Source organism: Anguilla rostrata, chromosome 4, assembly GCF_018555375.3.
Source record: "Anguilla rostrata isolate EN2019 chromosome 4, ASM1855537v3, whole genome shotgun sequence".
NCBI lineage: Eukaryota > Metazoa > Chordata > Actinopteri > Anguilliformes > Anguillidae > Anguilla > Anguilla rostrata.
Window position 1 is genome coordinate 17,398,339 of NC_057936.1, and position 13,733 is coordinate 17,412,071.

General features: G+C 37.9%; 1 protein-coding gene across 3 annotated transcripts in view; it reads left to right on the plus strand.

Annotated features, from left to right (window-relative positions):
* Positions 1–719: 719 nt before the first annotated feature.
* The window catches only part of zbtb47b (zinc finger and BTB domain containing 47b), a 46,701-nt gene continuing 33,687 nt past the window's right edge, over positions 720–13,733 (plus strand). For all 3 annotated transcript variants that reach the window (XM_064331027.1, XM_064331028.1, XM_064331026.1), the window contains exon 1: positions 720–1,104. Coding sequence is in view for 1 of the 3 variants with exons in the window: in XM_064331026.1 (XP_064187096.1) it covers positions 1,102–1,104 (3 nt within the window). In the remaining 2 variants the exon portion in view is untranslated. The remainder of the gene's footprint in view (positions 1,105–13,733) is intronic.

Below are 13,733 nucleotides of genomic sequence, written 5' to 3' on the forward strand. Positions count from 1 at the left end.
AGTTGAAACTATTCCCTCCTCCTTTTACCGCTCTCAATTAGTCACCCATTTTGCCCCAAGAAATACCGCTGTTTCATCTGTACCCATGCAAGGAGCTGTGCATTCATAGATTGTTCAAAAGTACAAGAAAATTCCAGACATAGTAATCTTATCTGGAAAATCTAAAGCCCATGCATTCTCCAAATAAGCCCACTTTTTCCATTTGAATAAAATCATATTATAGAAATACAATAATTTATATATTTCTATAGACCTAAGGCAACATGAATGGCATTTCTCTTTATTGACATACTGTAAACATGTAGCAATGAAATTCTGTTATAGACATTTTCTTTTGTCTAATTTTGTTATGTATACATTAGAAATGTTGGTAACTGAATAGCAAATGTATATAAACACTTCAACTCAAAGTAAAAGTCAATCAAAAAAGGTGCTGTTAATTACAGTTTACGAATAGGCTTTTGCATAATTACAGAAATAATTATATAGTAGACCGATGTAATAAGAAAATAGTAAAGCTCAAACTCATGCTCAATTTTTCGGGTGTCTTTAAACACGATACGCACATATACATGCACTGATTAATTATATTTCAGAGGTATTTCATCAGCATTTAATCTGACATGTTCACATCGCTGTGGAGTGTGGACTCTGTGACCTTGCCCATGTCTCGTAGCCTGTCTAATGACAGCCGGGAGTAACGAAGCGTGTTCTGGAATGCTCCGAAGTACGGACATGTGAGGCTAACAAAGCGCGGATGCTTTTGCTTTCAGCGGTAATTTACAGGACTTGAAAAACAGAAAAATTCGAAGTGCACTTGCTTAAAAGTCAAGCAGCATATACAGTCCCTGTCGCTTTAAAAAACCCAGACAAAACGCCCATATGATCCCTGAGCTCCAATCACCAGTTCCTTCTGCAAAGGCAGTCTCTGCATTTTTGTCTTTCTGAATGCTAACATGGCGAAAAAAGACTGATATGAAGAAATAAAAAAAAGCTGAAGAAATGTGAAAACAGAGAATTAAACACTTTCATGGCGAACAAAAGTCCGATACGAAAGGAGGGGAATCGGGACTCCTTTGCCCCAGAAAATCTTGGATCAAAATGGTACAGTAGAGCGTTGCAATTGTCTGTTTATTTTCTTTTTCCTTTTGATCTCTTGCAAATTTGAGCTAGTTAGCTAGGCCGTTGAAACTTACCTGAAAATTGCTTAAGGATGCTTCTGCACGGATATGTTTCTTGTCAAGTGTTTTGGATAATTCTGTGTATGTGGGCGTTAGTGAGTTTATCGAATAGTTAAAGTTAGAACTTGCATTGAGCGTTAGTGGGAAAGTAGACAACATATTGGATCAATTACAAGAATGCATTAGTAACAACAACTGCATTTTTGCAAAGAAAGAGTTAAATTCCATCATATTAAGATGCCTCCGCAAGGACCAGGTCGTGACTGGTGCTTTTTTTGGATATTGGTGCGCAAGTGAAACTCATCGTTTTCCATGAGATTTCAAGGAGTAACTGGCTTTGGAATATTTTAGTTGGCAAGTTTCTTGGAGCAGAGTAATCGTGTAGATTAGCGTTTTATGAGAAGCCTTTAGTGAGATCATCGGTATTAAAATATGTAGGTTTAATTGAAAATAAGATAATAAAATGTTAGCTACCCCGTGTCACACATTGTACAGTCCTCTAAACATTCGCGTGACCTCCGTTGCATTTGCAGAATTTGTGTGGCTTGACATTAACTGTTCAGGTAACGGTTTTAGGGAAAGTTATCTGTAAAGATTTGTGCAAGCCGTAGTTCAATTATTTCCATGTGTTTTTATTGATTGTCTTTATGGTTTGGACCGAAAAGTAAGGAGGTCATTGTTGTTGGTAGGGTATAGATATTGCTAATTTATATCATTGTGTGAATGTTGTCTGCACATATGCTTTTATTTATTAGAGAGTGGAAATAAATTTTCTTTCCAGTATTGTCCATGTTTAAGTGTTGTTTGGCTTCCGCTGTTTACAAAGAATATATTTTATAATCAACTGAATTAATGGAGATTTCATGCATAAATAAACTCATATAGTGATTGTTATTTGGAGATGTAAAAAAAGAGGTTTAATTTTACTGAAACTTAATCAGATGAACATTGCTTTATGTAGTATCCCCAATGTGTAGTGGATTGAAAAATATGACAGACTGACCCTTTTCTGGTATATGTTAATTTATGATGAATGGCAGGTAGCCTAGTTGGTAAGGCTGTAGGCTACTATTTAATTCCATCAGTAACTTCATTATTAAGGGATATTTTCTGAAAGGAATTATGCTAAAAGTGTGTTTAATGTACATTTGGCTACATTGATTCTGAACGGGCATTATCTGAATACTGTAAGTGGGGGAAGATAGAAGGTGTTTTCTGTAATGTGTACGTTGATCAATACATGCAAACTAGGCTACATCTTTTCTGCTCCATACAGTAAAACTCTCCAAGACAGTTGGTCCCAGGTTCTCCACGGTGTTGAGGTTAAGTCTCTGCCAGGTTATTCATTGTTGAGTAGTCGGCTTATTTGCATTGATGGCTGTGTGTTGGCTTTGATTCAACAATTACAATTTTCATCTGGGCAGTGTTCTTTGCCTTGGAGCTTTACGAATTGAGTTTTGCCCGTCCCATCGACCAGTCTTTTTAATCAATCTGTCCGTCTCCATGGTCTCTATTGTTGAATAGCCGTCTGGTTTCTGAAGCATCAACTGTCCTTTCTCACCAGCTGTCTTAAACAGATTTAAAGTTTCCAATGATCTGCATGCAAGTTCTGAAGTTAATCTGAAGAAACTTTTAAAAATATACGATTGATTATGTGTATAATTCTGTAACCGATTTAATGACAAAGTCTGGGTTCAAAGTGCTCTTGAACCCAGAGTTGATGTTGTTGTTTCAAAACAAAATCATTGCTATTTGCACCTGCTTCATGACATGTGACAGATCAAATTGTCTCTCTTGCGTTCTTTTGTGACATAGGCCTACATTACATTTATTTTCAACATATGAAAAAGAAGCAGTTTAAATTCTGCGTGTACAGGCAATTGCCTTCGTCTCTCCAAATAGCCCTTAAGCAAAATGCAGAAGCCTCCTCATTTAGAATTCTTATCAGGTGACACTGTGTTTGGCAACAAAACAATTAATAGTATGATAATGTCTGTCCCATTAAAGGAATCCTTGTTCTGTGCATGTACTTCAGAAATTGTGCATGTTTTTATCCTTCATTATTGATCCTTTCATTGTTGAAGTCAAAACCCTTCTTGAGTTGAAGTAAATGTGCTTATTGGGAAGAAAGTTAATTTCCTGATATTTTTTTTGTTCTAATGAGTCATTTGAGTGCCTGGTCCTCCATTTGTTCTGGGGGAGGAGGAGGGGGTGGTAGACACGTAGACGCAGGGGTCATTCGGGGATATTTCATTAAGCAGCATTTGAAGCTGGGTGGCGCAGTGGAATAATCCGATAGCCCTTTCACATCTGGAGGCTTGGGTTAATATCTAGGTCATTTCACAAGTCAAATCAGCTTGGTGGCCACGGTTTAGCTTCCAGTAGGTAAAAATATACTTTTTTTTGTAATATGTTTTTACTGCTTGTCTCTTTTTGTCACTGAAGGCATTAAAGCATATGACTTTGATGATGGATAATCTGTTATTATTTTTGGGTTTGCCCCCTCTCTGAATGCTTGAAGAGTTCTTGAATAATACAAATAGGCCTATACTGTATCCTATTTAATTTTATTCATAATGTTTATTTGAATTTATTTGCATGACTGTCGTAGAGTGGTGATAATAATATGGTCCAGCTCAGTTGGTAAATATACAAATACTTTTGCAGATTGTCGGCATTGTAAATAAATAAATAAATAAATAAAAAAATAAATAAAAAAACTGAATTTGCCTCTCTGTTTTGCCATATTTGGGCTTAAGGTGTTGATGAAAGGCTCACATGATCAGTTGTGTACTGTCAATGTTTCATGGCTATGTCACTAATAAACTTTATTAAAAACAACTATATAATAGATATATAAATTTATAAATTAATATAGTTTTCTCATGCCTTTTTGGGGTACACAGTTTCCTATGGCACCAATGAATCGAAGGTGCATAGCAGGAGAAAAAGGAGTAGCCTACCTTTCGCACGCAACTTGTGTAATTAAGATCTGATGCATTTAATTTAGCAAACAAGGAACTTCAAGAAAAGTGAAAATGAGGAATGCTCTTCAAAGACTTGTTTCTTTAAGTACTGAAGTCCAAGTTCCATAGAATACAACGTATTAGCCTCTTTTCTGGCATAGTTCATCAGGGCTCTAAACTGATGGTGAGACTGATGTGGTTTTGTCAAGATTAAAAGATGTTGACACTGACTGCAGGTACACATCCAAATTATGCCAGTGGTGGTGCCAGCCCAGGATCCTGTTATGGTCATCAATAAAATATGAGTGCCAACTGCTACTCAGTTGAATATTCAATTATCAGTGTACCCAGAATTCAGAAAAGCATTAAAGTTGGTAAGATCTTTTCCTTTTTTCAGGGACCAAGTTCAAAGGGTGTGAAGGCTTGTAGGCACACTGTTGGTATTGTTAAATAGTGGAATAGAAGCTTACAACAGAGTTTGTTTGAATTTAAATGTTGACAAAATCCATAGTGAGGAGGAAGCTGAATTTTTTTGTTTCACTTCTAAGATCCCAATAATTTACCGCTCACTTCTGGTGTTGCACAAGTTGTTTAAATTTTTTATCTATTTATTTATTTTTGTTAATGCACATTATTGATAAATAATAAAGCAAACTGCTAACCTGTAGCCTAAATTCTACATTAGAATTTCTTTGTAAGAAGCCCATTCTATCCAAATTTGAAATAGACTTGCATTACTGTATTGATTGATGACGTTTAATCCAATTTGTTACAAGGTTCTGAGAAAACAAGGACTAACAATGTATACAGATGCATATTGTATTGTATGTAATTATTGCAGAGGATCCTTTTTCAGTTTTATTTTCTTTGTGTTTCAATGTTAACATTGTTGAAACTTTCCCTGTTGGGTTTAAAGACCACATCCTTTTTCTCGGATGCAAATGCATTTGGCAAACAGTTAAAAGCATCCATGTGAAAATTATTTTTACACATCAATAGTGCAAACACACACCATACAATGCTAAGGTGGGCACAGTCTTCCTCTGCATTAGTTAAAGGTTCAGTGAAGTTCTAACTGGACTGAACAATTAGGATGCTTTCCACAGTCCCTGTTCATAAACTACATGCATCCATATTGTCCCTGTTTATTCATGCATGTATTCCGACCAACTGCTGTTAATACGACTTATTCTCTTAGAAGGGTAGTAATTCTCTGTTTGCACCAAAATGTGTAGAATGCTAATATTTTTGCTAATCGATTTGCAATTGAACCATGTACCATCAAAATAGGGCCCACAAAGTTCACAAATATACTGTATGTGGTGCATGTAGTGTGTACAGACTACACATGACAGTGTGTTTGTCAGACATATGGAAACATTTTTTTGAATTTCAGTCTTTTCACAGTGGAGGTTGCCTGCTATATTACATGGAAATTGTATTGTATTCAATTATGCTGCATGACGTAGGAAGTTATATGGGAGATGCTCAGTTCTTGGGCATGAGTTCAATGGGTTGGCTCATTCACACCAAGGTGTTGATGGTATATTAATGAAGTTCCGTAGTCCGAAGTGAACTGGATCAGTAAACTGATTGGATCAAATAATTTGCATGTATGCCATAAAAAACTAAACAATCCACCGCTTCCCTGTGTGATTAATAAAGTTAATCAGTAGTATTCTTGTCTGATTTTGTGCAGTGATGTAGATCATGTATTCAATTCCGATAGGATTAGGCTATAAGTGTGCAATTCTGCCAATAAATAATTTAAGACTTTTAGTTGTGTACAAACAAGTACACAACTTCTTGTTGAACCGTTTGGCTGCTAGTGTGTGCTTTCATGTTTATGTAGGAACAGGAAAACTCAAATAGTTTTAAATTATATGTTTCAGCACATATCAGTCATATAAATTGTATAGAATTTGTGAAATGGAAGCAATAATTCTCTGACCCACTTGGCTCCATCAACTTTGGTATGTTGTAGGCAGAAAGAGTTTAATCATAACTGCACAGTTAACTGCAGCAAACCCACTGTCAAATTTGATGCCTTGCTGTCCTCAAATGCTGAAGGAGGGGTCACTTCAGTTCTTCTGACAAGTGCAAACATTCAGGCTATGAGTGCCAAACTCTAGCAGGCTTGACTGTCATGAACCAGTCCTTCATCTGAGAAAGCATGAATGCCCTGATGCAAGGCCTAATTCTTGGTACGCAGGCAGGGGTATACATACCACAAGGTTGTCTTCTCTATCTTCTTTGCTTATTGTACTGTTGTAGTGCTGCTTTGTATTTTACTCCTTTGTTAGACAGGGACATTAACTGTTAATGTGAACTTCAGAATTTCAGCATTGCCGTGAGCACAGTGTGCAGTAGATTAGGTTTTTGTGCTGTTGAGTACCATGTCCAGGGGGAGCACTGGTATGCGGTGACATACCCAGCGCCCTGGCATCGAATTCTGGTTTTGCCAGTGCTGACCATGGCCGTCAACTTCAAAGGGCAGTGGATGATTTCCCATGGCATCGCCTAGGATTTGAGGGTCACTGACGACAGGCTCATTGCGCCAAAACAGCACCTCTCCTAGGTTGGGTGCCTGCAGTCTGCCTGCATCGACTGCACACTGACCACCAAATTCAATTGCTAGCTACTTCTTTCACCAGTGGTGATTCTAGCTGAGCTGTGTGGTCAGTGAGCCAGACAGACCTCAGGCTCCCAGAGGAGGAGCTAGTGAATTGTATTCTCTGTCAACTGAATAAAATGAAAACAATTTTTAAAAAATTGGATGTAGGCTAAGGGAAACGAGTGGGGAATCGGTAAGGGAAATGATACTGCAAACCAACCAGTAACTCCAGCCCCTCTCTACCTGTTCAAATCTAACTGAAAACTGGCTAGTCTTTTAAGGGCACTGGACACTGGGAAGCTTTGACCAATGAGCTGCAGACATTTAGTCAGTAGTCTGAAATCAAAAGTCCAAATTACGTACCCCCAACAGAGAGTTAAAACTCCACCCAGAGTACCTTCAAAAATGATAAAGGAAAAATATCAAAGCAAAATAACAAAGTTGTGTCCCAATGGAAGGATTGGTAGTCCATCGGAATCAAACAAAAATACGGTCAAATACGCATCAAACGAAAAAGTCAATGAAACAATCACTATGCACAAACCGCCAAGCTTGAGTTTGACTGCTTTTTCAAACAGAGTAACTGGAGACAGAAATGACCAATCAGATGACAAACAGGAAGAATGAAACACGCAACAAAGACAAATGTAAACAAAAGTTACTACATGGGTGGTTGACAAAAACGCACCTTAATTTTGACATGTTTGATCTGATCCATTTTACAATCTACATACACCTCCGACTACTGTAGTCTATACTGTAGTCTTTGGTTTCTATCTTGTATCTAGATACTTCATTTCTTTATGGGATCTTATGCATGGATAGTGGGTTAGTTGGCTAATGCTTGGTTTCCCTCTCTGTCCAAATGTATGTTGAGAGCTAGTTATGCCCACTTCCCAGGACTTCTAAACCATTGAGGAGTGGATGGTGGTTTCTTAGGCGTGATCTAATCTCTGTTGGGCTTTCTCATCCCCTCTGTCAAGTAGAGCTATGCTGTGGTGTTTTCTATGGACAAAGATTTGCTGATGGTGGTAGGAGCTTGCCTGTATGTGAACCACAAATAAATCATATATGATGCGTGATCAAATCTTCATTTAGCTTCCTCATCCCCTCTGTCAAGCTGAGCTATACTGTGGTGTTTGCTATAGACAAAGATTTGCTGATGTCAGGTGGTAGGAGGTTGCCTGTATGTGAACCACAAATAAATCATATATGTATGATTAGTTTAACTGGTCAAAGATTTGCTGATGGTGGTAGGAGCTTGCCTGTATGTGAACCACAAATAAATCATATATGTATGATTAGTTTAACTGGCACGCCACACATCTTTCAGACAATCAGCATTATTAGCAAACATTTGCCAAGGCCATCCTGTTGAAGACAAATTTGGAATAACCACATTCCTTGATATTTATTTTTTGAGGGGTGCTTAACCCTGCTTAGACTCACTCAGATGCAAGGGTATGGTCTGGATATAGAAATAATTAATGGCAACAATGCATGCTCTTACAGGAAATGATATAGATATAAATTATATAGATATAATCAAACAAAACCCAATAAAAACAGGAAGTAATTCCCAGTCTAATTCATATAAATCATATCCATTTAATTTAGGAGAATTAATTACAGAAACACTGCTTTTGATGACATATTTTGCAGTGTAGTTGGTCCTCTCTTGCTTTTGAATGGCAGAATCCGCACTGGTGCCGTGCATCCCAAAGGTGAGGCAGCTGTTCATTCACCCCAATGTCACAAAGGTCAAAGCCACTGAGTGTGTAATCATTTTAAGAACTTAATTGGAAAGTAGAACATTAATTAAATTCTCTGTGATTAATTATTTATGACTGTTCAGGTCCTAATCTACAACTCCCCTCTGTAGTAATTTCATGTAACGTTTCTGTTTGAGCTCCTCCTTATAATTGTTTGATCTTAGACCAGGTAATACCAATGTCGACAATATAACTTGAGCATTTAAAATTGTGCTCTGCCATAATGGTTTCAATTTTGGCTCCTTAATATTAGTATATGTGTGTAGTATTGAAAAAACAATGACCAGACTGAATACATATATATATAGGCTATTTATGTATGATGGGGACATCTGTAGCATAGTTGATAATTTTCAGAATTATATGCTGTATGGGTGAGCCCTGTATGGTATCAAAATGCCAGCCCTCAATATTGTTGCATCTGAAAACTGTTAATCAGCTATGATGTATTTCTGAGAAATGCAAACATTGGGGGCTTTGGCACCACAGAGTGGTTGTTTTCCAGTAACTGAAGAAATGTGGCACATCTAGTCCTTGGTTTTGTATTGTCAAAAAATGAAATGCCTACTATAATTAATGAATTATAGCAGTGCAGTGTTATATTTTTCAATATAAGCTTTATTATATTGAATATATTGAGGAATGGGTGGGCCGAGGTTAGGGTTGAATTTTTTTTTTTTGCTCTATTCTGTTTGGTGATGACTCAGTAAATGCTTTGGGCCAATACAAACCATTGAGTCATTTCTAATGGGTCCAGCTTTAGGTGTCCGTGTTCTATAACACTGATACCTTTGTATGCATGTATGTATGTCAATTAGCCTACCTTTTTTACTTACCTATAAGGTGACCAACTGAAAAGAATTTGCTAAAAAGTGCCTCATTTAATGCAGATATTGAATGAGATTTATTTTAATTGGCCTGCATTAGACCATGTGATTCAAACCCTATGGGTTGAGCAGAGGTAAAAATCCAGGGGTCAGAAAGTAAAAGTCCAGCCATGTATTTCTTCCACCATGAACTCAGCCAGCTAATTTAACTAATTAGTTTGACTTCCTGGCTGTAGAATTGTGCTGATTAGCATATCTGGGTGATTAGAACAAAATACTGGGGAGGATTTTTACTTTCTGAATCTGGATTTTCTAGTGGAATTAACATTGAGCAAATACAGTGACATTGGAAAATTAGTGACTGTGGTTGGCAGGCCTGCAGGGAAACACACAATTGGCTCTGGCGTCGCCCAGGGATGGGAGGATTTCAGCTAGCCGGGATGACAGCGTCTCATTGGAAAAAGCAATGATGATAATAATAATAATAATAATAATAATAATAATAATAGCAGTAGTAGTAGTAGTAAAGTGTTTTATCTGACATTAGCGGGTTAGCCCTCTGGGACAGCCATAGTTTAAAGTGGCGTTTGCCCTTGAATGAATCTGCCTGAATATCATTTTTAAGAGACCTTTCTTTTCAGTTATCCAGTTCCTATGGGCTGTACTCTCCTAAACATTTATTAATAGTGCTACATGAACTATTCAGATCCTTGTGTGCCTTGGTATTACCCATAATACTTAAGTGTTGCAGTGAAAGAAATAGTGGAGCGAGGCCTCCTGATGCAAGTTTAGGAGGTTCCAGTGGGGAGAGAGGTGGTCACAACCTCTCCACTGACCTTTTGGTTCAATTAATTCCTTCAAAATCTTGTAAGATTATATGTAAGCCTTAGCCATGAGTAACAAATAGAAAATTATTTATATATGCTGATTTAGTTGAATAAAGTTTTATTCCCAGGCATACAAGTCTTTAAATAATGAGAAAAGCACTTTAAAGTATGATATTTTCAGATATACCTACAAATTTAGACCTACAAGTTTAGGGTTGAACGTAAATGTTTTTCAACATAGAGATGAACGCCAATGTTGAGTTGCTTCGCTGTTATTCAACAATGGTAATATCATTTTCAGATAATAGAATTGTATACGATAATTTCTTGTGTGTAGGTTTTTGATATGTGATATCAAAGCACAATTTTTGTTTTTCTCAGTTATTAAATAGCATGGCTTGAAATGTATTGTTTGAATCAAGCACTGCATATTTTGCATGCACTTACCATACAAATATTATTAATCAACCAAATCTTCCTCTATACTTCTCATGAAGTCACTTTGGCTGAGCTGGGATTAAAATTCTAAAGCCTGTAGTCTACTAAAACGAATATAGTCTTCCCAGTGTTTAAACTTAAAGCTTCCGGCACAATTTGGGTGCTTTAATGCGGATTTAAGAATATAAGCACTATACCAGATGCAAGAGTGTTTTCAGGGATTTTACCCAAACAGAATCATTCTAGTAGCTTTCCCAAGCCATGTGAATCAGAGCATATTGAATCTCAAGCTGACAGCGGTTGTCAGTTGAAAATTTGGAATTGTTGCCTGTTTTTTTTTTTTTTTTTCAGTTCATTGTGTACCAGACTTTCTGAGCTGTTTCACGACAGTACCTTTGCCAGTGAAGGCTGGTGTTACATTTTGACACTGTCTCCTGAGAGCCATAGCTTCTTTTTGGCAGAGCGGTATTGAACCGAGATGTTCTGTGAGATCAGAAACTATTGAGCAATGCAGCATTGATTGCCATGGTCCTGGAGTCGCTCTGCATGAGTGTGCTAAACCATGTGGTTTCTTCCAGACCTTGACTCCTTGTCCCTCCACATGATGAGAAATCGTAGATGAATTCAGGTTCCTCGCTACCTGGCCGTGATTGCGGCTGCCTAACATGATTCCGCTGTTTTTATACGTTTATTTTTATATACTGTCCCTGGGCACTGACCATGAATTCTGGCATTCACATCACACATCAAGACCCATGCGCATCTGTTTGCTCAATTTGGAACATTTTCCCATGTATTTTCCTTTGGACCATTCATGGTTGGAATGTGAATCCATTATGGCATTTGGGTTGATGCGAGATATGCAGAGGAGATGCCAGCTCTGCCCGCTCCCTGTGGATTAGGACTGCTGACTCAGCACATGCACATACGCTTAACGGCCGGCCAGTCAGGCTCTGTGCTGCTGGTCACCCTGAACTCGGAGATCGCCTCTGATAACTCTACCGCCCCAGCGAGCTTCCAGAGCTGGACACATTTTTACGTTTTTTAAAGATGCTTGTTCTTGAGAACTTCTGAACAGTTGCCAGTTCCTTCAAATTGGCAAGACTTATTACTAGGAGAATCTGTGTTTTCTCTTAGGGAAGATGGCAAATTCTGTTTTCCCTGTTGAAAAGACCAGCTGAGATGGTTTGATGGTTTAAGTGTTTTCGGCACTTCTAGTTGGTCATGGCTGGTCTGTGGCTGGTCAAAGCTGGTCTCTGGCTGGACAAAGCTGGTCAAAGCTGATCAGGCTGGTAGAGTGGTAACTGGTGGTCTACTGGTGTACTAGCTGACTATATAAGCTGGTGTACAGCTGGTTGACCTGCTAAAAGTATCAAAAACACAGCTTAAACCAGCTTGATCAGCTTAGGCTGGTTTAGGCTGGAAATTTCAGCAGGGGTGGCAGACTACAGATTGATGAAATAATGCTTTATTGTATTTCAATTTGCTGACATGGAGCTGAATTTGGAGCTGGGGGAGATGAAATGCATAACAATACATGTCCTCTGCAAAGTTCACTGCATGACATCTACTTGAGTACTGTGGCACCAGTTTAGCCTTAAATAGCGCATTGTTTAGTGTAGTATGACAAGCAGGTGAGGCAGAACCCCCCCCACCCCCCCACCCCGTCCTTTTCTTAGAAGAAAGATAGATAGTTTATTTTGTCCTCAAGGAGGAAATTCTTTTTCACTGTAGGTGCTTACATAACACAACAGGTAAGAAATACAGAAAAATATGGAATTATACAAAATACAGGATTTAAGGAACACTTATTTACAGGGGGTCACACAACTGAGACAAAGGCATGACTACATTCTACACACCCCAGACTGGGTTTCTTTTAGTTATTTTTCTCAGAAGAAAGGGGTTGTTTTCCATTTTCTGTTTTTATGTTATGTTCAACATAGGCTTACCTGTGGATAGTGTATTTTAATGATAATTTTGTCACTGGTGTGTTTTTTATATGCATAGAGTGGTGACTCAGAGGGTGCAGAAAATAATATTGTAAGATGTTATATGAACAAGTACAGTCATAAACAATAAACGCAAGAAAAATAACTAAAATGGTGGTGATAAAGAAGGGACGCTGCCATCGGGCTGAATCCTGAAACAGACTTCTGTTCATTTGGAAAACAGGGTATTTATTGTGTTGAATGCACTTACAAGGGAAGTGGTTATGATAATGAAATGCTTCTAAGAGAAAATGTCAAAAGAGAACCATCTGAATTAACAGCCTTGACCAGCTACAGCACAAGTAACAGGCTCAGTTCAGTTTATAAGCCTGTTTAAAAAATGTTTGGTTTGACCTAGCTTTTATCTAACACATGCAAACAACTGTGCAAATGTTCAGCCAAACACAATCATTCTTTGGGGTTACCTCAAACCAAAACCACCCCACATAAACTGTGCTATTGATAGTCACATCTCACAAAGCCAGTAGTGTTTCTCGTTTCAGTTTCTCGTAAACAAAAAGTGAATGCTGCCTCAGGTTGGATGTGCTTTATTTAAATCAGACAAAAGCTTTTGTGAAGTATAGTTCATATAGTTAGTATAGTTTCAAAGCGATACCAATCCTGATTTCATCCTTCCCTGATGGCAGCTAGCCCAGGACATTACCCTTTAAGTAACTACTTAGTTTTATTTCTGACCAAGTACGTTATAACAACAGTTGCAGGCCAGCTTTGCTTGATTACACGAACGTGTTCATGAACTACTAGTTATGTACAGAAATTGAAAGTTTGTCACTGGAGTCATTTTTGCTTTATTTCAATGCATGTGGAATTCTGAGGAAATATAGTTTTTTGAATCTTTTAAGTTAAAGTAGCTAGGTAATACAAGTTCACTTTGTATCAGACCTTGCTGAAAATTCCATCATAAACCAGCCTAAGCTAGTGAAGCCAGTTTAAGCTGCGTTTTCGACACTGTTAGCTGGTTGACCAACTGTTAGTCATCTCACAAATCTATATATATAGTCAGGTAGTCCACCTTTGTCCAGCTTTGTCAAGATAGAGACCTGCTTTGACCTGCCACAGACTACCTATGACCAGCTAGAGGTGTCGAAAACATATC